This window comes from Parus major, chromosome 1, assembly GCF_001522545.3.
Source record: "Parus major isolate Abel chromosome 1, Parus_major1.1, whole genome shotgun sequence".
Taxonomy (NCBI): domain Eukaryota; kingdom Metazoa; phylum Chordata; class Aves; order Passeriformes; family Paridae; genus Parus; species Parus major.
Window position 1 is genome coordinate 97,840,675 of NC_031768.1, and position 24,350 is coordinate 97,865,024.

Sequence of the window (24,350 nt, forward strand, 5' to 3'; positions counted from 1 at the left end):
GGCGCGGGGCCGGCGGCGGGGAGGCGGCCAATGGTGAGCCGCCGTGCCCCGTGACGTCACCCCGGTTACATAAGGGCGGCGGGTGCCGGCGCTCCCCGGCCGTCCGGGCCCGGCCGCCCGCCCGCCGTGAGGGAGCCCAGGCGGGCCGGGGCCATGGCCGATGGCAACGCCGACTGGATGGGCTCGCTGCCGCCCGCGCTGCGCTCCCTGCCGCTCTCCAACCTCGCCATCCCGGGTAGGGCGGCGGGACGGGGTGTGCGGGGCCGGGGCTGCCCGGGCGGTGGTGGGGGAGTCGCTTCGGCCGCGGCGTCGCGTTCCCCGTAATAAAGTGCTGGGTAGAGGCTGGGGCAGGTGCCGGTGCTGAGAGGTGCCCTGTCCATCGCAGCAGAGAGCAGAGGGCTTAATCTCCCGCAAATATCGCTGTGAGACTCTAACCATTGACCTGCTGCTTTCACTGCCTGTAGAAGAGGGAGCTGTGACCGCTGGCGGCCCTCCTGAGCCTTTGCAGGTACTTTATTAAGTAAGGCTGAAGTCGGGTAGGGAGAAAGGCTCGGTTGCGTTGACCCAACAGCTAGAGGCTTATCAAATGGAAGGTCTGCCATTATCAAATGGGGCTCTGAGCAACCTGCTCGTGTGAGAAGTGTTCCTGCTCGTGTCAGGGGGCTTGATCTTCAAGCTACGTGATCTTCAGGCTTCCTTCCAACCCAGACCATTGTGTAGTACGTATTTTATAGTCTGGTTTACAATAAACTTATAAATGACGAAAACAACAGATGATCTGGAATTTACTTAGACTGATTTTCCATCTGTAAAGGGCAAAAAATGCTCTTCCTTGCAAATGTCCCTAGAGAAGATTTATGGGGTGGTTACTGTAGTTCCTTCCGATGCTGGATGTTACACTCTGGTACAGGCTTGGTTTTAGTTTTAGTGCTTTAGTTCCTCACCAGCACTTTGGATAAGTGATCTATCACACATACAGTCCCAAGTTGTGCTTGGGGAGGTTCTGGATGGGCATTAGGAGGAGTTTCTTCGTAGAAAGGGTGTTTAGACATTGGATGGGCCTGCCCAGGGAGGTTGTGGAGTCACTGTCCCTGGAGATCTTTACGGAAAGACTGAAGGTAGTGCTCAGGGCCACAGTCCAGCTGGCAAGGTGGTGGTAGGGCTTAGGTTGTGCTCTGTGATCTCAGAGTTTTCCAATCTGATTGATTCTGTGTCTATATGGCAGACATTCAGAGATACTTCTGTAGAAACAGAGTAACTTTGTATCAGAATTTAGCCCCTTCTCTAAATGCTCAAATGCCCTTGAAGCATGGTGAGAAAGGTTTGTGCACCTCTTACGCACCGACTGTTGTGTTACCTGAATCAGAACAGTTAAAATGCCAGACTTCAATCAAAAATGGTGCCCTTTCCTATCCTGACAGTAGCAAAAACATGACTCTGTTCTATTGAACAGGGAAGTGAGACAGAAAGGAAATTCAATGTTCATATAAAATTCAAATGCCGGCAGACTTTGAAACTTCTGGCAAAGAAAGGCTTCTCTGTTTTAGTGAACTAATAAATCAACTTCTTGTAGCCACTTAAAAACTGAAAGCATGCAGAATGTTACGATTTAGATTGCATTGGCTGCAGTGCTGCTGTCACTTTGAAACATCACGCAACCAGTGTTGCAGCAGAGAAAACAAATAAATGAGTGGTTGTTTCAGTAATGCCATGGTGCTTTTAAAATTGTCAATGTTTTTTTAAAAAAAAAATGCTTGCAGTATGTGTTTATTTGTGATCAAGGCTGGTACATCTCCCCACCACTTTCCCGTGTATACCTCATGCAACCTGCAAGCAGGCAAAAGATATTTGGGGTAGATTTTTGCCATTTTTTATTACTATTATTTCAGTCCAATAATTATTTTTCTGAATTATTTTGCTGGTGTTTTGGTGTTGTGCTTGACAGAGCAACCTTTTTGAGAGCTGGGGGGAATGGGTTTTGAGAGCCAGCAGGATGTGTCCTGGCAGTGTGCAATACACATTGCAGTTGAGGAATCTTTGTAGATGCTGAACAGCAATGGAGATCAGTGTTACCTTCGAAAGAGAGATGAAAGGTCAAATGAGAAGCGTTTTTATCTGTGCTTAATCCCTGTGTGTGCATATGACAGGAGTGGCCTGCTTTTGTCCATCTCACCATACATTTGTTTTCTCCCCTGGAATGATGGATTCAACTGGTTTTGACTTGTGGAGTTTATTTTCCCCCCATGCTCCTCATCATCCTTTGTACATAGGAACAGAGATAGAGCTCTAGAGGTGGAAACCTTAAATTTTTTTTTTAACCTGAAATAAATCAGCACTCAAAATCATGAAACTGTTGCTGCTTTATATTTTTTGCACTTTGAAGAATTGCAGCATTTAAAGAATAAAATTTTACCTTTTTTTTAAAGAAAATAACAAAATTATGGTATTATGGGGCTACTTAAAGTGAAAGAATTGAAAGCATACACACAAAAGAAACTTCTCAAATTTAATTTATTATGTACTACTGGGAGTGAGAAACTCCCTTGTATATTGCCCAAGATGTCTTCATAGAGTTGTTCTGCTTTGTTTGTTGCAAACCTTTTGCTTTCACAGCTGCTTGTTTTCACTGGCTTTAGAAAAGGTTGCTGTGACTTCTGGGGGTCCTTTTAAAGCTACATTATTCTACGATTCCATGAGCTATTAAATAATGGTGTGAAACATTTTACTTGATGGTAGAGAAGGTCATTCTTTCCTCAGGCCTTAGAACCAACTGACAGCAAGCAAATAATGCTGAAGATGGGTATTCACGAGGTGTATGGGGTGTTTACATGATTATTTAACTGCTCAAAATGAAGAGAGACTTTGAAAAAGTTAAGGCCCTTCTCCAAACCTTGTGTGTGATCAGTTCCCACATTTGGGCTTTTCTGTTGCTGCTGTTGGGAGAAACTCTAGCCAAAATGCTAAACCAGTATAGTCATATGCAGGGAAAAGAGATGAGGTTTCCTGTGTAATGTCATGAGCAGAGGGATCTTTTGCAATGAAAAATTGCCAAATATCAAGTAACTAAAACGTCATCAGCTTTACAAGCATGCAATATAGTCAACAAAAATAACCACTCTCAACAAGTGGTGGTGACCTTGTGTGAAAGTCTAGAGGGTTTTCTCTTAATTATATTCCAGTAATCCTCTTTGTATGTGGGTTTAAAAATGAACCCTTAAACATTTTGATTGTGGATGTGACCCTTGGCAGGGTATTGTATAGTGCTTGTTTAATTTCAAGCTGGTTTACATTAAAGAATTTTACAAAATTACAATGTGACACTTATCACTTTCCTTGGTCATCTGTTGATCTGCATCTGCTACTTTTTTATTTTTCCATGTAGAAATAGAACACAGAAATCTGGGATGCTCTCACTGATAAGCTTTCAAAGTGAATCAGCTGTTTAAAGAACTAGCTGCAGAGCCTAGTTGTTCCATGCTTGTACCTGCATCCTAATAGTTGATAGCACCATGTGCAGTTAGTACTGTTCCATTTGAAATTCTGCAGAAAGTTTTAGGAAGGCAAATATCTTGTTTACCTTGGTGCTAGAGTCTGAAGTCTCTGCATCTGAAGGTATGGCACCATTTTCCTGTTTCATCAAACTTTTACATGGCTGCTTGTATTAGAACAGGTGAAACACTTATTTTCAGTCTCCACTGTGTGAGGTCATAAGCTCATGCCTTTTGGTTTGAGACAGTAAGGTAGTCTAGCAGATGTTCACTGCCAACTATCAGTGTTTGTTTATTGAGTGTTTCATTAGTCCAGCCTCCAAGGTGCTGGATGGATGTCATGAGGAGAAGAGCAGGCAGTTGTTTTCCTTTGGATCTTGGTAATCATACATTTACTTAATCCTGTCTGGACTATTCCAGCTTTAAATATGTAAGAGCCACGATGTAGCAGGTATACTTGGAGTTTTGGATCAATCTGTATGCCTTGACTGGTTCCCAGTTCTGGTCAGGATAGCTAGCTGTGAATTTTTCCATGCTGCTGATTTTCTTTCCTTGTCTTCTGGAGAGAACATATGATGGCTTAGGTAGGGATCCACTTCTGCTTGCAGGAGAACCCCAGAGGAGTTACAGGTGTCCTTCCATAAATAACATAAGGTAATCAAAAGTGTCTTCTGTCCCCTGTCTTTTTTTCTCTCCCCCTCCAAATACAAATGAGTGTGTTCCCCAAGCTAACCTGGTGGGAAGATTTTTGTGGTGATGATGGTTTAGAGGGATTTTTATTTTTTTTTAAAGTGGTTCTTGTCAGAAAAGTTGCTTGCAACAGCTGCACAACAGAGTTGGGCAAGGCCCAGGGTGGGTGCTGGACTGTGTGGATGTCCCAAGGGAACACAAAGGGTAACCTGGTGTGTCATGGTGCTACAGATGTGGACAGGAAAGAACAACAGGTGGAATGACTATATGTAGAATAAATGGGTGATTGTTTTCTTTCACATAGTTTGGCTGAAACAAAGGCTATTAATAAAACCTAAGCTCAGTTGGGGAACAATTAATTTGAATCTGAACTAAGTTGTTTGATAGAAGTCACTGAAGAAGAGAACTAAAGATGGAAGATCTGGGAAAAGTAAAAATGTTTTACTTAAGCACTTTGAAATGTGATACTAAAAAAAAAACAAAACCTTACACCAATGTTTTTTTCCTAGAGTGTAAGATTTCTTTTATAAAATTTTGAAGTAAAGATGTTTCTGTTGTATTGTGTTGGTATATCTAAGGCTGATTTGAAACAGTAAGGAACCTTTTGCCACCAGAAGTCAGTTTTTCAGCCACTGGTACTCCTAGAGCCAAATGTTACACTCAGCAGAGTGCTCTGCTGCTGTGGAACATGCAGGCAGGGCAGGCTGCCTTTCCCGGGAGAGGTGGGCAGCTCTCCTCCTGTGGCTTCTGATGGTATGCAGGGCCTCCTCTGTCATCTTCTAGTGATCCCAGCTGGTGGTTCTCACTTCCTCAGAATGCATGTGGAAGGCTGGCCAGGATTTCATTTCTAAGTCAGGCAGAGCTTTGGGAATGTGGAGCCATACCTGTCAGCATCAGGTTGGACAACTGCTGAGGGGTTTCCTGTGGGATGATGGGTTGTAGGTAGCCAGAGCTGACAGAAAAAAATGGGGTTCACAGTTCCAGAAACATTTTTTAACAGAGAAAATCATATTGACCTGAATATAGCCAGAACAAACCATATTGGAGACTCAGAACAGTTGGTGTCTTCAGTTTGACTGTTCACCAATCCCCAAGGAGAGATGTGTCCTTGCTTTTCTAAAATAGTAAATCTTTGCTGTTCCTAACTTTAGCATAGTCAAGCTGCCTAATTGCCCCCTATGAAACACTCTTGACTTTCCAGCCAACTTTTTAGTGTAATAACTTTGCATAGTTTTTTCATGGTAGTGTCATTATGACTAGCCCAAAACTTGCCACAGTACAGTATGCCACTCTATTTGATTGTAATAGCAACTCTCAAATATTTTTAGAGGCTGTTAAACTATTTGGACTGTTACACTGATGAGAACACTTGATGGAAGTTGTTCCACTATTCCTAAGTAACCAATATTCCTTTTGTATGTCACTCTGTGAGGAACTAATCTAGCAGGCACTGGGTCTGTGCTGGAGTTCCCCTGAAAAGCCAGTCTTAGGGCTTCTCTTTTTAAAAAACATCTGTCATCTGTTTAGCCAAAACCAAATTTACTTTTGAAATGCTGCAAAATTTTCTTCAGACAGTATACAAAGGTCCTAATCTATTTTTTTTTTAATCTGGAAAAATTTTCTTTCAGTTACTTGTTAAAATGTGTACCCTGGAGAGGGACTTAAGTCTGTCTGGTAAATAACTCTGGTAAAATGTCTTCAACTTGACTGTTCACTGATCTCCAAGGAGAGATGTAAATGGTAAATGAGTGCAGAACATGCCAAAGTTTTTACTTCAAATAGAGAAAACTAGACATAATGTTGATATAAATGGCTATTGCTCTTGTTCCATGTAGTGAAATTTGTTTGCGTGCTTTTCCAGCAAAGATGCTAAAAGAGGGAAAAGTACCATGTAATAAAAATTTCTCTAGAGCCTTCTCAGAAGAGAATGAAACCTTGGTCCACTCAAGTTATGAATGGTCACAGAAGAGGAGTTTAGGACTCTAAGCTGAAAGGGTTTTTTCTTTTTGGGTATGTGGATCCAGTCAGGCTTTGAAATGGTAGAGATGTGGTATGTCTTTCTTGCATTCCCATTGCAGACAGCTGAGATTGTTGATAAAAGTGAATTCATTGCTAAATGACCTTAAGCTTCAATGGCAATAACTCCAACCAGTGCCAAAAGGATTTCTCCTGGCTGGAAAGAAAAGCAAACTACTCTGTGACATTGGGTCTGACAGTTTTAGGTTGTCTTTAAGCTCTTGCATCCCATTGCACTGCCTGAAAGGGGCAGTGGGGAAAATCAGGGTAGTTCTTTGATAGAGAGGGAGTTTTCCTAAGAGGATTTGGTCTGTACTAGGATTTGTCTTTCTTAATGGAAATGCATTAAGAATATCTAAAGGATTATTATAGGTTTCTTAAAATATACTCATCTCTATAGTTTTAGATAACTGATTATCAATAGGATGTTTCTTATTTCTGCCTTATCTCCTTTTGCTGGACAAGTTAGTATGAACTATTCGATTTGCTTTTCATTTGTGATGAACTTTTAAGATGTTAATCTTCTAATAAGAAAATCTGGATTGTTAATGACCTGAATCCTGAGGACTTCTAGACTTTGAGAGCCACTTTTGCTTATTCCGTTTTCCCCTCAGTTTTGGCACCCATAGGACATCTGGTTTAAAAGAACATTAGTGGGATAGCTTTGACTCTCTAGCACTTAGATCCGATGTTTTTGGAACTTGATTACTGTCCTTCTGCCCACCTTGGCTGTGTAATACCTGCCGTGCTGTGTCATGTGCAGTGGTTTGTAATGTGTGGGGAATGTACTTTGTCTAGTGAGCAAAGCTTGTGCTAAGAAGTTTAGCGTCACTAGAGCTGGGGTGATTCTTTGGTCATAGGTGACCCTGTAATGCATTTAAGGGATGAGTGTGTTTTTTTGACCTTGCTTCTTAGCTTCATGTTGTGTTAAACATCTGTTTCTTGCAATTTTTGTCCTGCTAGTATTCTGTTCATATGAAGATCAATCCAACTTAGTCAGATCTGTTTAAGCTTACTGACAGCACACTTGTCTGCCCTTGTGCTTTCATGTATTGCTTCTTGGTTGGCCAGATGTATGCAGAAAGTGTCTTGAGCTGTTGCTTCTGACTAGTCCACAGCCTAGCAATATGCTAGGAGACATGCTTGTATCCAAATAAACCCATTAGTTTTTGGAGTGATTGGCAGTGCACAGGTTATGTTCTATGTTGGAAGATCTCTGCGCTTTGCGTGTTGTATAGTCATATGTTTAGTGTTCCGTGAAGGTAAATTTACAAGGGCTTGGTGACATGATGCTAATCCCTGTCCCTCTGCTGCAGCTGTATTTGCAGGAAGTATTATGTGGAAACAAAAGATAATACCAAGTGAATCATAGAGAATAGAGAATCATAGAATATGCTGAGTTGGAATGGACCCACAGGATCAAGTCCAGCTGCTGGCCCTGCACAGGACACCCTCAAGAATCACACCCTGTGCCTGAGAGCATTGTCCAAACACTCCTTGAAACTTGGACAGGCTTGGTACTGTGACCACTTCCCTATTCCAGTGTTTAGCAATGATATGGGTGAAGAACTTTCTCCCAAGATCCAATGAAAGCCTGCTCACTCGGCTTTGTGCTGTTTCCTCGAGTCCTGTCACTGGTCATGAGAGTGAAGAGCTATAACTGGTATTTGTTGACAGTGGAGGCTTGATAACATTCTGTTGATGACTGTCATTTGTTTCAGCTCCACCATGGGTTACTTTGACTATCTATGAGTAAGTAGCATGACAGATAATTATACTGGGAAGTTAGATTTTACTGCAGATGTGATGATAAAAGACTGCTGTCTAACAATTAGTACAAAGGCTTCAACAAAAGTCACCCTGAACACTGAAATACAATCTGTTTAACATAAGAATTAAATTGAAAAGTGAGCTGTTTAACATACAATTAACTTGAGGCATTAGTATAAGCAGGAGAAAAAAAAGATATTTTAAGATATGAATGAAATTCAATCCACAGTTGCAATTACTGGGATAAAATTGAGGTCGATGCATAATTTTAAGTCTTGACATCTGGAAGATACCTATATAATATTATTCTAACTATAACACAGCCTGTGATAGTTAAATATCTGGGCGTTTTATGGCATGTGACTTCTTTCCTTGAAGCTGTTAGTCTTTGTCAGATGAAAAAAATGAAACTGAAATAAAGCTGCCAGTTGATTAGCAGTCACCTAATTTTTGTTTTTGAATGTGCAGTCTCTTTTATGTAATTAATTAATGCTTAAATGTAATGCTTGGTGCTTCCTGTTGCACATTTTACCCAGTTGGAAGCAATTGTCAAATCACCATCTCGTCCTTGTATTTCCTGTGCCTGACTTGGTTTTGGGAAGGGCTGAGCACCAGACTGATGCCATGTCACTAGGGCAGCTCAGTAAGGTTTGCAGTCTGAACACTAATCTGGTCTCATCTACAGTAAGTCCATGTCCTTCACATGCAGGAACATGTTTTGAGGCGGTTCAGGCTGGGGTTCTGGCCTCTCCTTACTTAAAGGACAATGAAGACAAAATTTCTTGGTTTTTCTCTGCCTTTTGACTTATCAGTGGGTGAGGTGGAGGTTATAAATACCTAGTCTTGTTAGTTGCTTTGTCTACAATCAACAGGTTTAAGGAATAGCTTTACTTAATAGGGTGTTATTTATATTTAAGTTGTTAATTATTGTGTGAAATGTCTTGCTTCAATTATTCTTGAGGTTGTTTTATTCCCCAAGAGAAGTACTCAGCATAATTTGAGGCAATGCTCATTATTTGTGTAGTGGGGAGCAACAGATGGTGAAGGATTTTTTACAGATGGAGAAGACTTTACAGTGTATGTTGCTATGAGAGTTTTGTGGTTCTTGCTCTGTCCAGGAGCTGCCAGCCTTGCTGCTGTCACTGCGCAGTGTCCAAGTACCTTCACACATCCTTGTGTTAGATGTGAATTGACAATCTGCTTAGCAGCTCCTACACTGACCTCCTGAAAAAATGGGGCTGGTCTGCTCCATTCTTGCAGTGTAGGCTTTGCCCTTTGCCTCTGAAGTTTTACAGATTTGGGTTGGTTTAGGTTATGCTTTTTCAGAAAGAAATCATGCTGGATCACATGTATCAGCAACCAGGTTGGCTCCTGACATAGCAACAGAATGGCAAGACTTTTTATGAGTTCAGGGAGAGAGCAAAGGAGAGCAGGGATTATTTTGACATCATGATGCAATCAGCTTAGCATGTACTTAACATCACAGCTAAGCTATATTAAACGGCAGTGCCTGAGCTGGTAGTGTATCACAGTGATCTTAAATTAAAGAAGGGCCTGGTGGATGATGTGAGGCTTTACCTTGCTGTTACCCCACAGCCTCACAAGTATCCAGTGCTGTTGCTGCAGGGTTTCAGTTTGGGTTTTTTTACTCTTACCAGAGTCAAAACATTGTGGGTCCAGGTTTGGCCTAGATATTGGTGACTGGCCTTTTTAAATGACCACTGAAGACCTGATTGAAATCTGCTGTCTTTCCAGACTCAGTATTGATCATAGAATGATTGACAGAATTGGTGATGCTCCACTGCCCTCCTTAGAAGGTGATGTGCTACCAACAGTGAAAAGGCGAATATATTTTGCAAATGCTTCAACTCATGTTCTGCTTGGTTATATCCAGGTGTACTTGTTGACTTCAATGTAGGAGGGAAGCTCCATTTCCTAGGCTTTTAGCAGAGCCATGGGGCAGGAGTTAATAGGATCTTCTCTAACTATAGAAGCATGTCACATATAGTTCAGTTGGCTGTTAAGGAGTGCAGTTTTTAAATTATGTGTTGAAAAAGTTGCAATGTGCTGACTTATTTGGGGGTTTTTTGATATTGCTTTCTAGTGCTAGGCTCTAAATAGAATTTGGTTGTGATAGTGCAGGGAGAAAATTTGCCCTTTGTATCTTAAAAGAGCCTTGTAAGTGACAAACTACAAAGGAAAGACTTTTCTAGCTGTAAAGTGAATGATCAGAATTAGGAAAACAAGTTGTTTTTTGGTTCAGATTTACTTGGACATTTCTGAGGTGACAACAATATATTAGTGGCCATACAAAATTCTCATTCCTATGTAAGTCAGATTTATCAGTCTGAGGGAGCGTAATGGTGCAAGTGATTGCTATAGGTCTCAAGGATGCTGCACTGTCAGTTAAAATGAAAATATTTCTTATGTCATTAATTTGATGTTAAACCATCTTCCACAGTGACCTAAACAGAAGAAAAAATAAAAATTGATAGAACTAAGAGCTAGGAAAAAACAAAACAAAAAACACAACCAGATGCAAGATTTTGTGCAGAGTGATTAATTCCAAGGTAGAAGGCAAGCCCCTTGTGATTAAAGTCTACTTTGCAAATATTGTAGAAGCTTGAATGACTCATTCTGCTGTACAGGGAGGTAGATGAAGCTCAAATATCTGTAAACTACAGTTTGAAACATCATATGGCTTCTGGAATGTCTTCACTAGATGTTTGCTCTTTTTTTTGGCGAGTTAGATGTTTGGAGATGGGGAAAAAAAAATACCTAGATGTCACTCCACAACTGACAGCCGCTGTGTGATGTATTTACTGGGACAGGTACTAACGCGCTGCTTAAGCTGGCATCTTTGGCACTTCACTTCTGTCCAGAAGACTGAATGGAAAGCCATAACAGAGACACACTTTTACAAATGCTGTGAGGAAGTCATGGAGAATTGGTCAGAATTAGTTTTAGTGTTCATTTGTAAAGCTTGAACACTTAACTTTCACACTACCTGCTCAGTGGTTTTAAGTTAGTTGGAATCCATGGAAACAGAGTGCACTTAAGGTTATTGAGAAGTGATGTTTAGTTTATGCAGTCTGTTCTTTCATCTGGATTAAAAATGCCAACAAGATAATCCAATTGCGATCATAATCTTGTTTGTAGCTCTGATCTTGCATCACAGGAAATGCATCAGTGTTCAAGTGAGCACTGGTTCACAAATAAAAGATTTGGATAAAGGAGACTGTATGAATGCCTCAGATGTTATCTTGAGGATGAATATGACAAATAGGGATTTTAAAGAGTTGCAGACTGAGGTAGAGGGGGAAATTCAAGAAAAGCATGGTCCTAGAAGCAGGGATGAGCATGCAGGAATGTAAAACACAAGTGCCAGCAGCATGGTGCCTGGTCACTGTACCCTGTGGCAGCTGGAAAATGAGCTGCTTGGGTGAAGATGCTTTCTCTGTACTTCAGCAAGTGGGTCCACAGGTTGCAGCTGGGATTTGGCTTAAAGGGCAAACTCTTTGCTCCTGTCCTGAAGACAAAGGTTAGCAAGGGCTGTTTGAGCTCCCCATAGTGTTTTTGCTGGCTGGAGCTTCACAAGGAGGATGAGCCTGGAGCAGCTACAGCTTCTTAGCTAGATTGCTGGTGCCTGGTGAAAATGATTAGAAACCCTTGGTAAACCCCAATCTGTGGTGGATCAGCTTCTGACAGGCTTTGCTTTATGCTGTTCTGGTACAGTGCAGACCAAGATACACTGCCTTTTCACACTCCTTGTTCTGTTACTGACTTGGCTAAGGTAGGAATATTACATTTACTCTGAAGCTTTTTTTTTTTATTTGGCATTTTATTACTATGTAGGTTTTTTATTCCCCATTTACTACTGAGTTTTCAATTGGAGGTTTTCCTAATAAATAAAAACTTTATGTTGGAGATGCAGTTGCTCTGCCAAGGTACACATTGTGTTACAGGAGCTTTTTTGGATGTGCATTATTTTGGTAGGGACTGGTGATTTTGATTGCTGGTTGTAGTTTTGTTTGTTTTTTCTTTTTGAGTTTGCTCTTCACCATGCCTTTGGTCACTCAAAAGCATGCCAGGTAAAAGACATGTTCATGAAATTGTTTAACAGGAGCTTGGTATCTATCCACACTGTGATGTGTTCAATTGTTCCACCTCCAAGTCCAGCCAGTCATTGCCCACTGGTCAAACTACTAATCACTTATCTGCCATCTCAGGGCTAAAGTGAGATGTGCAGGTGAGGCAGGTGCAGACCCCTCAATCCATTATGTGGTTAAAGATACCTGTTCCAAGATGTTTGGCGTATAAGGTTACAGTTGCACTTACCAGGTAGAAATAAAGTCTCAGATTCTTAAAATTAATCTGGAGTCTAATCCTAAATCAGTCATATGCCAGGCTCTGAGAAAGCTGTGGGGGTTGATTTCTAGTTTGTAAAGAAAGGAATGAAGGAAGTTTAGAAGGAAGTTTCCCTTTACCACAGATGTTTGTTCTGTGGTGTTCAGAGAGCATTGAAATTCAGAGCTTGTGCAAGAAAGCAGTTCAAACTGAGAAGTTTAAGCTTAGCTCTTGTTATACTGTCAGGGCAAAGTAAGGTGTAAAGGATAGTTTGAAAGACTTACATGTGAGCATAACACTTCTGCACCCCTGTCATACATGTAGGACTTTGTTCAGTTTTCAGGGCATGCAGGTATATGTGTTCTGGGAGAGTCAGTTTTTCTAAAATTATTTTTTCTTGGCTTTTCTTTCTAGGGTCACATGATTCTTTCAGCTACTGGGTTGATGAGAAATCTCCTGTGGGACCAGACCAAGCAAAAGCCATCAAACGTTTGGCCAGAATTTCCTTGGTTAGAAAGATCATGAAGAAATGGTCAGTGACTCAAAATTTGACTTTCAAAGAGCAGTTGGAAGGTGGGATCCGCTACTTTGATCTTCGTGTGTCTTCCAAACCTGGGGAAATAGGCCAAGAGATTTACTTCATACATGGCTTGTTTGGCATCAAAGTATGGGATGGGCTGAAGGAGATGAACAGTTTTCTTGAGCAGCACCCCAAGGAAGTAATCTTCTTGGATTTCAATCATTTCTATGCCATGGATGACAGCCATCACCGCTTCTTGATCAACAGGATCCACTCAGCATTTGAATCCAAACTTTGTTGTGTTGAATGTGTAGAATACGTGACATTACTGTACATGTGGGAGAAGAAACACCAGGTAGGGAAAGGATGTTTAATATTTTTCAAACCCAAATTGTTAAGATTTTAAAGAGACAAGCTGGGTGTAGCTCCCACTCACAGGTATTGGACCAAGGATGCTGCTGATGGTCAAGTTAAAAGCCTACTAGGGCCTCATCTACGTAGTGTGCATATTTTTCTCCATTTACATGCTGCTGTGTATCCCCTCATCCATGGTGTGGCCAGTCTGTCATGCTCCAAACACATGTGTTAAATAATTAAACTATAGTGTCCTTAGAGCCTTGTGCTCTTCACAAAGGGTTTTCCCTTCTGGAAGGGTGTTGAGATGAAAAACAAGGGATGGGACCATGGTGCTATGTAAGATGATTTTTTGCTCAAGTAAGCCAGATAAGATACTGGTCGTGAAGGTGCGAGATTTGGAGAGGAGCAACAAGTCAGCCATAGCTCAAGGTAGGCATGGGTTTCTTCTTCACAGCAATATATAACATTTTGGTCCAATAAACAGTTAAAACTTGTTTCTACTTAATAGCGCATCTCCTTTGCTTAATTCTGCTGCACTGTGTCTGTCTTTTAGCCAGCGAACTGATAGGTCACATACCCACACACACCTCTATTATAGCTTCCAGATCCTTGTCCTACCCTAAAAGTCACATTATTACAGTTTAAACTTCTCACTATTTTATCTAATATAATTTCTCACCTGCTTAAGGCATATTCTTACTTAAAATTATAGGAATGTAAGTTTATAATTTTTCTACTTAATGTTTGTGTATCTTTATCACTACATTAACCCAAGCTCTTTCTAAGGCTGCAGATTGAACCCTCCAGCATCTGTGGAAGTTTCTATTTTTCCATTTCTCACAGAAGGGCATGTAGTGCAGACTTGCCCTTGGTGAGGGTTTGATTAACTGTTGTCATTGTGGCCAGTGTGGAGCATATAAGCTTTAGCATGACTAAAGGTATGGACTGAATTTCTTACCTCCTCTGCAGCCATCCAGATCTGCAGAGGTGAGGTTAATGCCTCTTCTCTGTGCTAACTGTTCCTCTAGGTTCACAAAAACTGAGAACAGAAAAGGGTTTCAGCAGCAGCACGTAATTCTTAAACTGGAAATGAGGCTTTGAGGAATCATTCTGAACTGGTGCTGTCAATGCTAAGGTTCAAGATGAATCTCTTGTAAATGTGGGTGTTAGTAAAAAGCTTTGTGCTGTAGAGAAGCACCTTACAAGGTATTAGCTTTGGATTTGACAGTTTGCTGACAGCAGGACTGGCTTTGGTTTCTCGTGCAGGGAGTATGAGCACGATGCCAGTATGTCAGTCATGTGCCAATCAGCCCAGCACACTTTACCCTCTTAGTAGGAGGTAATCAGAAGATGGGAGGAGTGCTAACTAAAATCCTTAACTTCAAGTACAGATACAGTGTTTTCTGGCAGTAAGAAGTTGCAATGCATTTAAGCCGAGTTCTTTAAATGACAGAGGCAACTTGTCATTTTAAACTGATGACTCGTAAAGCCTGAAGCAGTCCTGTCCTCAAAGCAGAACAAAATAATCTCCATCTCCTTTGGCAGCAGTGCAACAAATATACTAACACTCCTGACTAAAGAGCAACTTGTTTTTGTTTGGTTCTCTTCACTGCTGTGCTAGCTGCAGCAGTACTATATGAACATAAACTAATGTAGCAGCCTGTTCAAATAAAAATTTAGTAATTGAATTTTTGTTTTTTCTTGTTTGTTCCGTTAGGTTCTTATATTTTACCACCACCCTTTGTATCAGGAATATCCCTTCCTGTGGCCAGGTAATAAAATGCCAGCACCATGGGCTAATACAACTAATGTGCACAAACTGCTACAGTTCCTGGAGACCACACTTGGGGAACGAAGTCGTTACGGGACTTTCCACGTATCTCAAGCAATTCTTACACCTCGAGTGAAAACAATTGCATGGCATCTAATTCGTGGTCTGAAGAACACCCTTGTTCTTAGGTAAGGACTTGTCTTGATTTTCTCAGTTCTTTAACACGTCTCATGTTGAAAGAGGCACTGAGCAAGCAAGAAATTAGGAGATGTTTGCTTAGGCTTGCTGAAAGCACGCCGTTTTGCTCAGTATTGTTGTTCATGAGCAATAGTTGCAATCTTTAAAAATAAAGAGTTAGTGTAAATAATAAAGTAACATGTGTTTCCTGGTAATTGGAACTTTTTCTGAATGTGATATGATTTTGTAAAATGTAGGATGGATGTGTGGCTTCAAACCAATAATTCATTTCAAACTGGCTGAAGTTGACTTTAGTGGGGTGAAAAGAGCTTGTGCCACAGAGGAAAATCGCTTATTTCTGGACATGGTTTTGCATTTGTCGATACAAATGTTTCAGTAACTTCAGTAATGGCCAGAGGTATATGACCATGGGCAGTATTTTACCTTGTATTTTTAAGGGGCAAGGGGATGGTTTTCCAAAAATTAAATTCACCGTTTGACTTTTTTTAATACCCCTGTATTAAAATTGTACAGTTAATTTTCCTGTGAGTAAGGTCACTGTAAGAGGGTTTTGCTTTGATCAGCACAGAGTGCCAGTGATTTTTAACAGCATGACCAGGAGAGTTCCATATGATTTATTTTATGGAATTATCAACTTGTAGCTCATTTGCTAAAAATTACCAGAACTGTAAAAGTCCTCTTGGATATTAGGAAGAAATTCTTCACTGTGAGAGTGGTGAGGCCCTGGTACAGGTAGCCTAGAGAACTTGTGGATGTCCCATTCCCTGGAAGTGTTCAAGGCCACACTGGGTCAGGCTCTGAGCAACCTGGTCTAGTGGAAGGTGTCCCTGCAAACGGCAGGGGCTGTTTGACTGCCGTGATATTTAAGGTCCTTTCCAGCCGAGGCCCTCGGTGATTCTGTGAATAAGAAAATCGGCGGTTCGGTACAAATCGCGGGATTTCCTGTCCCGTTCCTGTTTAGAGGCGTCGGTCGGGCACAAGCCGGGTGAATGCCGGTGAATGCCGCTGCTCTGGGCTGCGCTGTCGGGGCGGCGCTCGGCACCAGGTGGCGCTGGGGGCCCGCGAGTGCGGGGTCCTGCGGGCCGGCAGCGCCCAGGCGGGCGGGACTCCTGGGCCAAAGCTACCGAAGGATCGCTGCGTTCCGGGGAATGGGCGAGCAGCTCCCTTTCGAGGGATTCCTGGCACAGCTCTGTGCTCTAAGCCACCGTATTAGCGGGAAGCCTGCCTTCAGTCCATCCCTTTCCCTCATCTTTACCACTTGTTTGCAATTAAACCACAAGTTGCAAATAGGTTCTGCTGTTTGCATAAGCACGACTATTTGTGTAGTCATTTGCACAAGCTAGCTGATACGCAAATCTGTCGCACAGTTTGATGTAGATGCCTGCCTTCTTGTAGGAAAATTTTGCCCTCAATTTGAATATTTAAGTGTTCATGAGCTCTGCTAAAGGAGACTTGCAACAAGTCACACTTACCTGACTGAAGTCTGTTGCATCCCTTGGCAGTAATTATGCCTTCACTCATAGTTTTTCATAATTTTTTTTTAATTGTCCTGATGCAGCAGGAGTGGTGTGTCTTTAAGTTTTTTGTTTGTTTTTTTTTTTTTTCTCTTCATCATCCTGTTAGCTAATTTGCTAGCCTACCATCTTCTCAAATAATGTATATATGTTACAGCACTAATCTAAACAATGCTAACATAGTCATTTGTGTCAACTGCTGAAAAGCATGGTGTTTCATCTTAGAGTGCAAGAAAGCTAGTGCAGATTCCTGACTTGCACTGTGTCCAAGAAATTACTTGACATTTTTCTCATGGTAGAATTTCTAATTTGATTTGGCTCAGTTCCTGACACACCTCTCCTTTATCCAGTTACAGTGATGTATAGCAGGATGTTCAACCCCTATGGAAGTTCATTCTAGGTTTGGATTCCCTGACCCCATTGCTCTGAGTGGGTCTGGAGGCTGGAGAGAGTTTGGGAGAAATGCAGTGTGCTGCCTCCAACAACTTTTTTCCTGCCCACCCTGAGGCAAGGAGAAGGGCAAGGGAACATCTTGGGCCAGGTATAACCTTGCTTTGTGTTACACTGGTCTGCTGTGAAATTGAGAGTTTGACAATAAAGTGTGCTTGGGTGAAAACAAACCACAGTGGAGAAAGTTGCAGTGCAGTGTTAAATCCTGAAGCACAGACTGCCCAGTGAATTTAGAGGGCTTTTGTATGCCTGCTAGTTTGGATTGTTGGCTGACCAATATACCTGTTTAATAGCCAGTGACCAAGTGCTGTGTTAAGCACTCATCTCATCAGCCAGTTGAATTTAGGGTGACAGCCAGGCTCTGATCACAAATATGAGATAATATATTTTGTAAACAGCATGTTGTGTTTGAAATTAGAGTATGAATAGAAAAGTGCCTCTTTTTTCTTTTTTTAATATTTATTTATTTTAATTTTCTTTGTTTCATTTTCTTTAGGAACCTGCCCATGATTTTGAATTGGGTGAAAGCACAGAAGCCTGGTGTTATGGGTGTTAACATAATTACATCAGACTTTGTGGAGCTGGTTGACTTTGCTGCTACAGTTATTGCATTGAACGACCTCCTTTTGGAAGATGATGAATCTGCAACTTAAATCCTGATTGCTGTGTCCCACTTGTGTTCCTTAGTGGACATCTGTGAACTATGCTAAATGTTTTACTTGTCAAGTGAAACCTATTGTAATCTCTTTATGAAAAAATGTTTCCTAGAGGAAACGTGGCAAAACTTCACATACAGCCAGGTCCTTTCTCCTGGAGTGGTGTGGAGCTGAGTGAGCTGAGTGCTGTGTGAGTGCTGCTGTGTCAGTCTGTCTGTCTGTGAGTGCTCTGTTTGGCTGAGCTGTGCACACATCTGCTGCTGACAGGGGCTGGCCTCTGGAGCAGATATACCCCATTGTGGTGCACATCTCCCTGGTGACGGCGTGCCCAGCGCGCCTGTGTATCCATCCTGCCCGCTTCCCATGGCCAGGGCTCGCTCCAGGGATTGCTCCTGATCCCATGGCATTGTTCCTGGGCCACCTCTGGCATAGCTGGGCTCAGCTGGAGGCTGCTGCTCTGTTCATTATGCTGTTTTAGACACTACCTCTGACTTACTTGAAGAGACAATACTGCTGTTGTTCAGGTGGAAGCTGCTAATGCTGCATTAAATATCAAAACTGTCCTTTGGGCCTGAGAGGTGAAGGCTTGGCACAATCTTTCTTCTCAACCTCTGTTTTATTTTATTACTTCAATACATTAATTGCAACTGTTTTTAAGTGTATTTTTTTTTGGCATTAATTTGGAGAATATTTCAGTCTTATTTTGTGGATTATAACTGAAGTCTGAATTCCTGTTTCCTGTGACATATAGGAAACATTCATTTTCCTGAATTCCTGGGACATTTAGGAAGCTACAGCATAACCTTTCTCTTTTACCTGTTGGTAACCTGTTGGTTTACTTGGAGTTTTTGAGTCAATTAAATTTTTCTTTTCTCTCACCCAGGTGTCTTACTTAGCCTTCCCATCTTACTCTGGGAGGAGATGGGCTAAGTATGGGCTTGCTTGATATTCAGAGAACTGTACCTGACAGGGACTGCTCAAAGCCCAAATATTGGATCACTGTGATTTGTGATGGGACAGTGAATTCTGCAGTCAGACCTGAAAATTGTGCTTGTAGACAGAGAGCCACACCTATTAAGGGAGAAATTTCTCCAGCCTTCACCTGCTTGTGATAGAGTAAGCAATAATCACACAAGCACAGGCTGATGTTAGTACTGCTTCTTTCTTTAGTCATACTTATTTTGTGCTGGTTCACAATGAAATGTGACTGTGTGTGTTTGAGCCAATGGTCAAACATATGTTGGTACTTATCAGCACTTAATTTACTAGCTGATAATATCCTATGGTCTGATTTACCTTCATTGTTTTATTTTTTTTAAAAAATGCACAAAAAGGACTGATTAGCAGACACTTCTCTGCTCAATCATCTTCCTGAAGCAACTATTGGTGCACTAATTATCCGGTGATTATGAATTTGTATTTATCTCCAAGCTTATTTATTATAGAATGGATTGTCTTTATACGTATTTAATTCAAAGGAAAACATTTATGTACAGGTTTATTATTTATTTTGATGTTTTATCCTGTATCTGCCATTATGGTCTGACAGCTGTGAAAAATCCCAGCTTTCTTTGCTTGTCACAACTCAGGAGAAATGTAAAGGTTTGCAAATCTTCTCTGTGAACCTTGGCCGAGTTCAGAGCAGACTGTAATCTGATTTATCTGTTGTTTGCCTGGCTTTCATTAGAGTTCCTTGAATTTTTTTAACTGAATCGTTTCTCTAAGGGAGTTGGGGGTGGGGGCAGTGCTGTCACACACTGTCTTTCTCCTTTCCACTTGTGTCTCAGTGATAAAGGGACTAGTCCCAAAAATCAGGGTTTGGGAACTATGTTCAAATTTGTTTTAATACTTCCTTTTAAAACCACAGCAGAAGGTTTTTATTGGATTTGGTGCTTTTCTTCTTGTTGATGAAACCATCAGAACCTGTTCTGAACAGTTCTGTTCAGTCTGCAAGTTTATTTAAAATACCTGGATTTTCCTTAGCTGACTTTTATGTTTATTTTACTACTACTTTACTCATGGCCCCAGCTGAAACTCCATGTGGATTTGGTTTTGGTGGTTTCCTTCTACAAATTGTCTTGGTGCTCAGAGCTCAGCTGGGTGTTAACACCAAAGTTGTGGGTTTGTTCCCAGTATGGGCCATTCATTTAAGAGCTGGATTCATTACCCTTATGGGTTCCTTCCAGCTCAGAATATTCTGTGATTCTCTAACTTGGCTTGAATACCAGTGAGGCAGAAATAATACTTTGCAAGGTTCCCTGCAGAACTGGAAGACAAAGCAAGGTGAAGTGAGTATGGTGTTTGTACTTGACCCTTAATATGTTTTCTACTATATATATATATCTGCCTCAAAAGAGATTTATTTGGCTTAGCCAATATTTGTATTGTGTGTGCACAGTAATGACTTATTAGTCCTTCTGCTGTATTTATTTAAATAGAGATGGGATGGGCTTGGGGCTTTTGTTAGATGTTTTTAAGTGCAAACTCAGAAGTTTAACATATTTGCTGTTAGTTCACACCTGAAACATGCTGGGTGTTAAGAATGTTAGCAGAGGGAAAAGAAATGGAAAATAGATTTAGTACTAATGGTGAAGTATATGGGGAAGGGAAACATTTCTGTAAGTTTGGCCTGTCAGAAGAGACCTGAGTGTCATTTCAGAGCAGGGCTTGGTGGTGTGCTTCCAGTGTGAGCAATCTGACAGTCCTAAATGGTGAGTTGGGCAGTTGGCAGGTAACACTTGTCTATGACATGACATCTCCCTTGGCTTCCTACTGTGGGCAGCTTTCATGCTGGTGTTTAGAATTGGTCCTAGGGTTGTCTGAAACCACCCTAAGCAATATGAACTACCTTTCATCTATTCTGTTACACAGAGAAAAGCTATCCATATAATGGGCTTATCTTGCTTACTCAACACCAAAACATATCCAGACTTCCTCATGCTTTGCAAAATTGAGCTCATCCAGGCTTGGACTTTGGGCTGTGGATTCCATTTTCTAGCATTACAAAATTAAAAGGTGAGCTAGGCAGGAAGGGAGGATCAAGGAAGTAGGGCAGTAGTTTGCATCCAGTGCCCACATGGAAGGTGTGGCAATGCTTAGCCCAGTTCTGGGCAGCAGAATGGAGCAGGTCTGGCAGGTGAGTGACAGCACTGCAGCTCACACTTGCTTGGCCAAGTCTGGCCCCTGAGAGCAGCAAATAACAGCCTGCAAGGTCAGCTTGAGAATAAAGATGTGTGTGAGCACAGGAGAAGGTGGGGGGGTTCTTACAGTTGATGTAGATGCTCATCTGGTGTATACAGTGGTTTTAGTCTTGCTTGTATATCCCCAAAGCACTAGAGTTCACTTTTAAGTTGGCTGGGAAGAAAACCTCCCCAGAGGAATGGTTCTGACCCCTTGACCATTTGGTAGGTTCTGGGAGAGGAGAAGGCAGAAAATGAGCAGCTGCTTGAGGCAAAGTACTTAAACTGGGTATTCTTGAATAATTGCACATATAGTTTGTTATTACAGATTCAGGTTAGTTACACACTGTTTTATGACTGTTGTTTCCCTTCCTGGTGTGCAGTCCCTCCTGAATGCTAAGCACACTGGTGGCATTCCTCTTCTCACACTGATTGCTGCTGTGTGCCATTTAAAGGCATATTTGAGGCACAGTAGACCTCTGTGTGTATCCCTGATGGGAAGTAGTAGATGTTTGTTATGGAGCATCTACGAGTTTTTAGCCTCTTACTGTGTCCCACAGGTGGAAACAAAAAGCAGTTAGTACTAGATATTGCACACTGACAATCATTTGGCTTTTACTTGGGGCCTACTGTCACAATGTACTGAACTGCATAGGGAAATGGTGGAGTCACCATCTGTGGAAGTGTTCAAAAACGTGTGGATATGGCACTTGAGGATATAGTGTAGTAATGAAAACACCACTGCTGGACTTGATGGTCTTGGAGGTCTTGCCCAACCTTAACAATTCTGTGATTCAGAATAGAAATGCTGCAAAAAGGCCCATATTCTGTTAAACAGTCTCTTTGAAGGAAAGAATAATAGGGAAATGGTGTCTTTGCTCCTAGCACATGCTGGGTTTTGCTGTTGTTGGTACTGACTTAGCTGAATGTTGGAGTTTAAAAAGCACCTGAACTGTAAGGTGCCTTTTAAACTCCACTTTTGAGCAGGGATTTTGTCTCAAACAGGAGCAGGACTTCTGCCAAGATGCTCATCTCTTCTCATCTACTAAGCCTTTGGAAATACTTTCTTTGCTTACCTGTCTGAGGTGTCAGAGTTCATCGATGCATCATTTAGCAGACCAGGGTTTAGGACATAGAGGACATGGATATTTTGATTTAGAATTGGGTTACCTATGGAAGTCTGAGCATGTGTGACTTGATGTTTACTTGAATATGCAGTATTTAATATGACATTCATATGCTGTTTTCATAAGACTTTCATCTTGACTTGAACACATAGCTCCCAGTCCCTAATGAGCAAACTTTTTGGTCAGAGGACCACTGTTTGGGACAAAACTTCAGGTAAATTTTCAATGCTTGTTAAAGCACAGAGAAATTGTCTAATGTGGGGAACAGAACTGACTCAAAAAATTATCTGAATTATTGATCAGGTGTAAATGCAGTCCTTTTGGCAATGAAAAATAAGACTTCTTTTTTCTTCTTTGACAAATTCTTATTCCAGCTTTGGTTTATAGCTCAACAGATGGGTAGAAGAGCCAGAGCATATGGTGAAGAGCAAATAAATTTTATGCTAAGGACATGTATGTAGGACTAACTGTGGTAAGAGTATGGTGATTTACTTAATGACACCTTTAATGGTAATCCTATCAGCTCTTTGGTTTAGGTTGTTAAATCAGTCTCTGTTTTGCATTAAAAATAATAAGTCCCACTAATTCAATACATCTGTTCTGTTGAAGTGTGTTTACTTCTGTATGCATATTTATTTCTTTACAAGTCTCACCAAGTAAACTGTTAATTGTAGGGACTGGAATAGGAATGTCAACTTTAGAACTGTGTGCTGAATCTGCTTATACTTTATATCCCTGAATATTTATGCATTGTGTTGTCCATTTAAACAGTACTTACCCTTTGTTAGATCTGTCATACCATCTACACTGAACTGCAGCGTATTCTTAATTTTGAAGGAAGTGCTGATCAGCACATCCTATATAAAAATAATTTAGATGGTTCTTTGATTTTTCTCAATGTCAAATATATTTTCCAGATTTTTTTTTATTTTATTTATACTCTGAAGGGTGCAGAGGAGACCAGGTGAAGGGGAGTTACCAATTCTCAGTATTTATTTTGTGCAGTCTGTCTCCCAGCAGTTTGTGCTTTCCCCACCTGTCTGATTCAGTTTTGGGAAACCAGGATGCCTCATCTGCAGTCTCAGCTGCAGATAAATTTGGGGTTTACATCTGTTTCTTCTGCTTTATATCATTGGAGGTTTTAATCCAGAAAATAATAAAAATAAAATAAAACTTGAACTAATCATCTTTGCTGTGTGTTCTGTACTGCTGACTGCTTTGATACATGATGATTACATAGTGAGTCAGCTAACATCAGTTGAGCTCGGTCGCTTCTCTGGTGCAGAATGGTGTCATTGAAGGTTGGTGGGGGGTTTTTGTGAGGTGCTGCATCTTGCTGCACTTGTGTCCCCTGAGTAGGCAGACCCAAACAACATCCTTATTTTTAGGATGTGCTGACAACTTCTCAGTGCAAGTTGCAGTGCAAAGTGATTCGAAATCAGTGTGTGCTTGCACTTGTGTGTACACACAGCAAACATCTTTTGCACTGGGACAAAAGCATGGCCAAAATCCATGGATCCAGTTCTGTCCTGGAAGGCAAGTACAACTTCTGTGCAGCCTCTACTGCTGTAATACAGGTGGTGAAGCTCCATTGTAATACCTGATCAGGAAACAAAGCATTGTTAATGATTCCTAGAGCGTGTGCTAATGTCGGATGTTTGTAACCCAGTGAGATCAAACACACCGTTCTTTTGGGTTGTTTTCAGTGTGCATGTCTGGAAGATGTGGGAGTACTGGGGGTGGGGAGAGGGAGAGAATGGATGGCCCTGCTTCCCTCATAATTTTAGGCAGTGGTAAATGAGGAGAAGCTATCTGTAGATATTTTTTTTTCAATCCCAAAGTTAGAGCTGGGAATTCTGAGCTTAATCACTACCTGTTGTCTCAGACCTCGAAGTAGGTGTTTGCAAACCAGCCTTCATTAGCAGTGACTCACACAAAGCTAACAATTGGTGTCAGTAATGTCTGCAATGTGCTGTAGGCAGGGAGTGTGCCAGTATTTTTTTCAGAATATACCTCTGCAATACGAATCTAGTGATTGGCATAAGCTGCCAGTGTGTAAAAAGTTGATGGTTAAATAGCTTGGAGTGGCACTGAGGCTTACACACACACCCCCACCCCCATATACCGTTTGCCCAGGCCAGGAAAATTATGTACCTTAGAAGGTACAAGAATGAGTCTGATTTCATCATATTGCTTCCCCAGGGGATTTAATGGAGATTTTTTATTTTTTTTTTTTCAGTCTGTGTGCCTTTAGCAATGCTGGACAA

General features: G+C 41.4%; 1 protein-coding gene across 2 annotated transcripts; it reads left to right on the forward strand.

The window, feature by feature from the left end:
* The first annotated feature begins 102 nt into the window (after positions 1 to 102).
* PLCXD2 (phosphatidylinositol specific phospholipase C X domain containing 2) lies at positions 103 to 23,269 on the forward strand. 2 transcript variants are annotated; one of them, XR_001524675.2, is made up of 5 exons: positions 103 to 235; positions 12,726 to 13,186; positions 14,906 to 15,147; positions 17,022 to 17,212; positions 17,618 to 17,712. XR_001524675.2 is itself a non-coding variant. In XM_015647340.2 (4 exons), exons 1-4 carry the CDS (start codon positions 154 to 156, stop codon positions 17,772 to 17,774), a joined length of 942 nt encoding a protein of 313 aa, XP_015502826.1. In that variant the 5' UTR covers positions 103 to 153; the 3' UTR covers positions 17,775 to 23,269. The 2 variants fall into 2 exon arrangements, 1 of the variants encoding a protein (XP_015502826.1); XM_015647340.2 differs by lacking the exon at positions 17,022 to 17,212 and having other exon boundaries at positions 17,618 to 23,269.
* Positions 23,270 to 24,350: the final 1,081 nt, after the last annotated feature.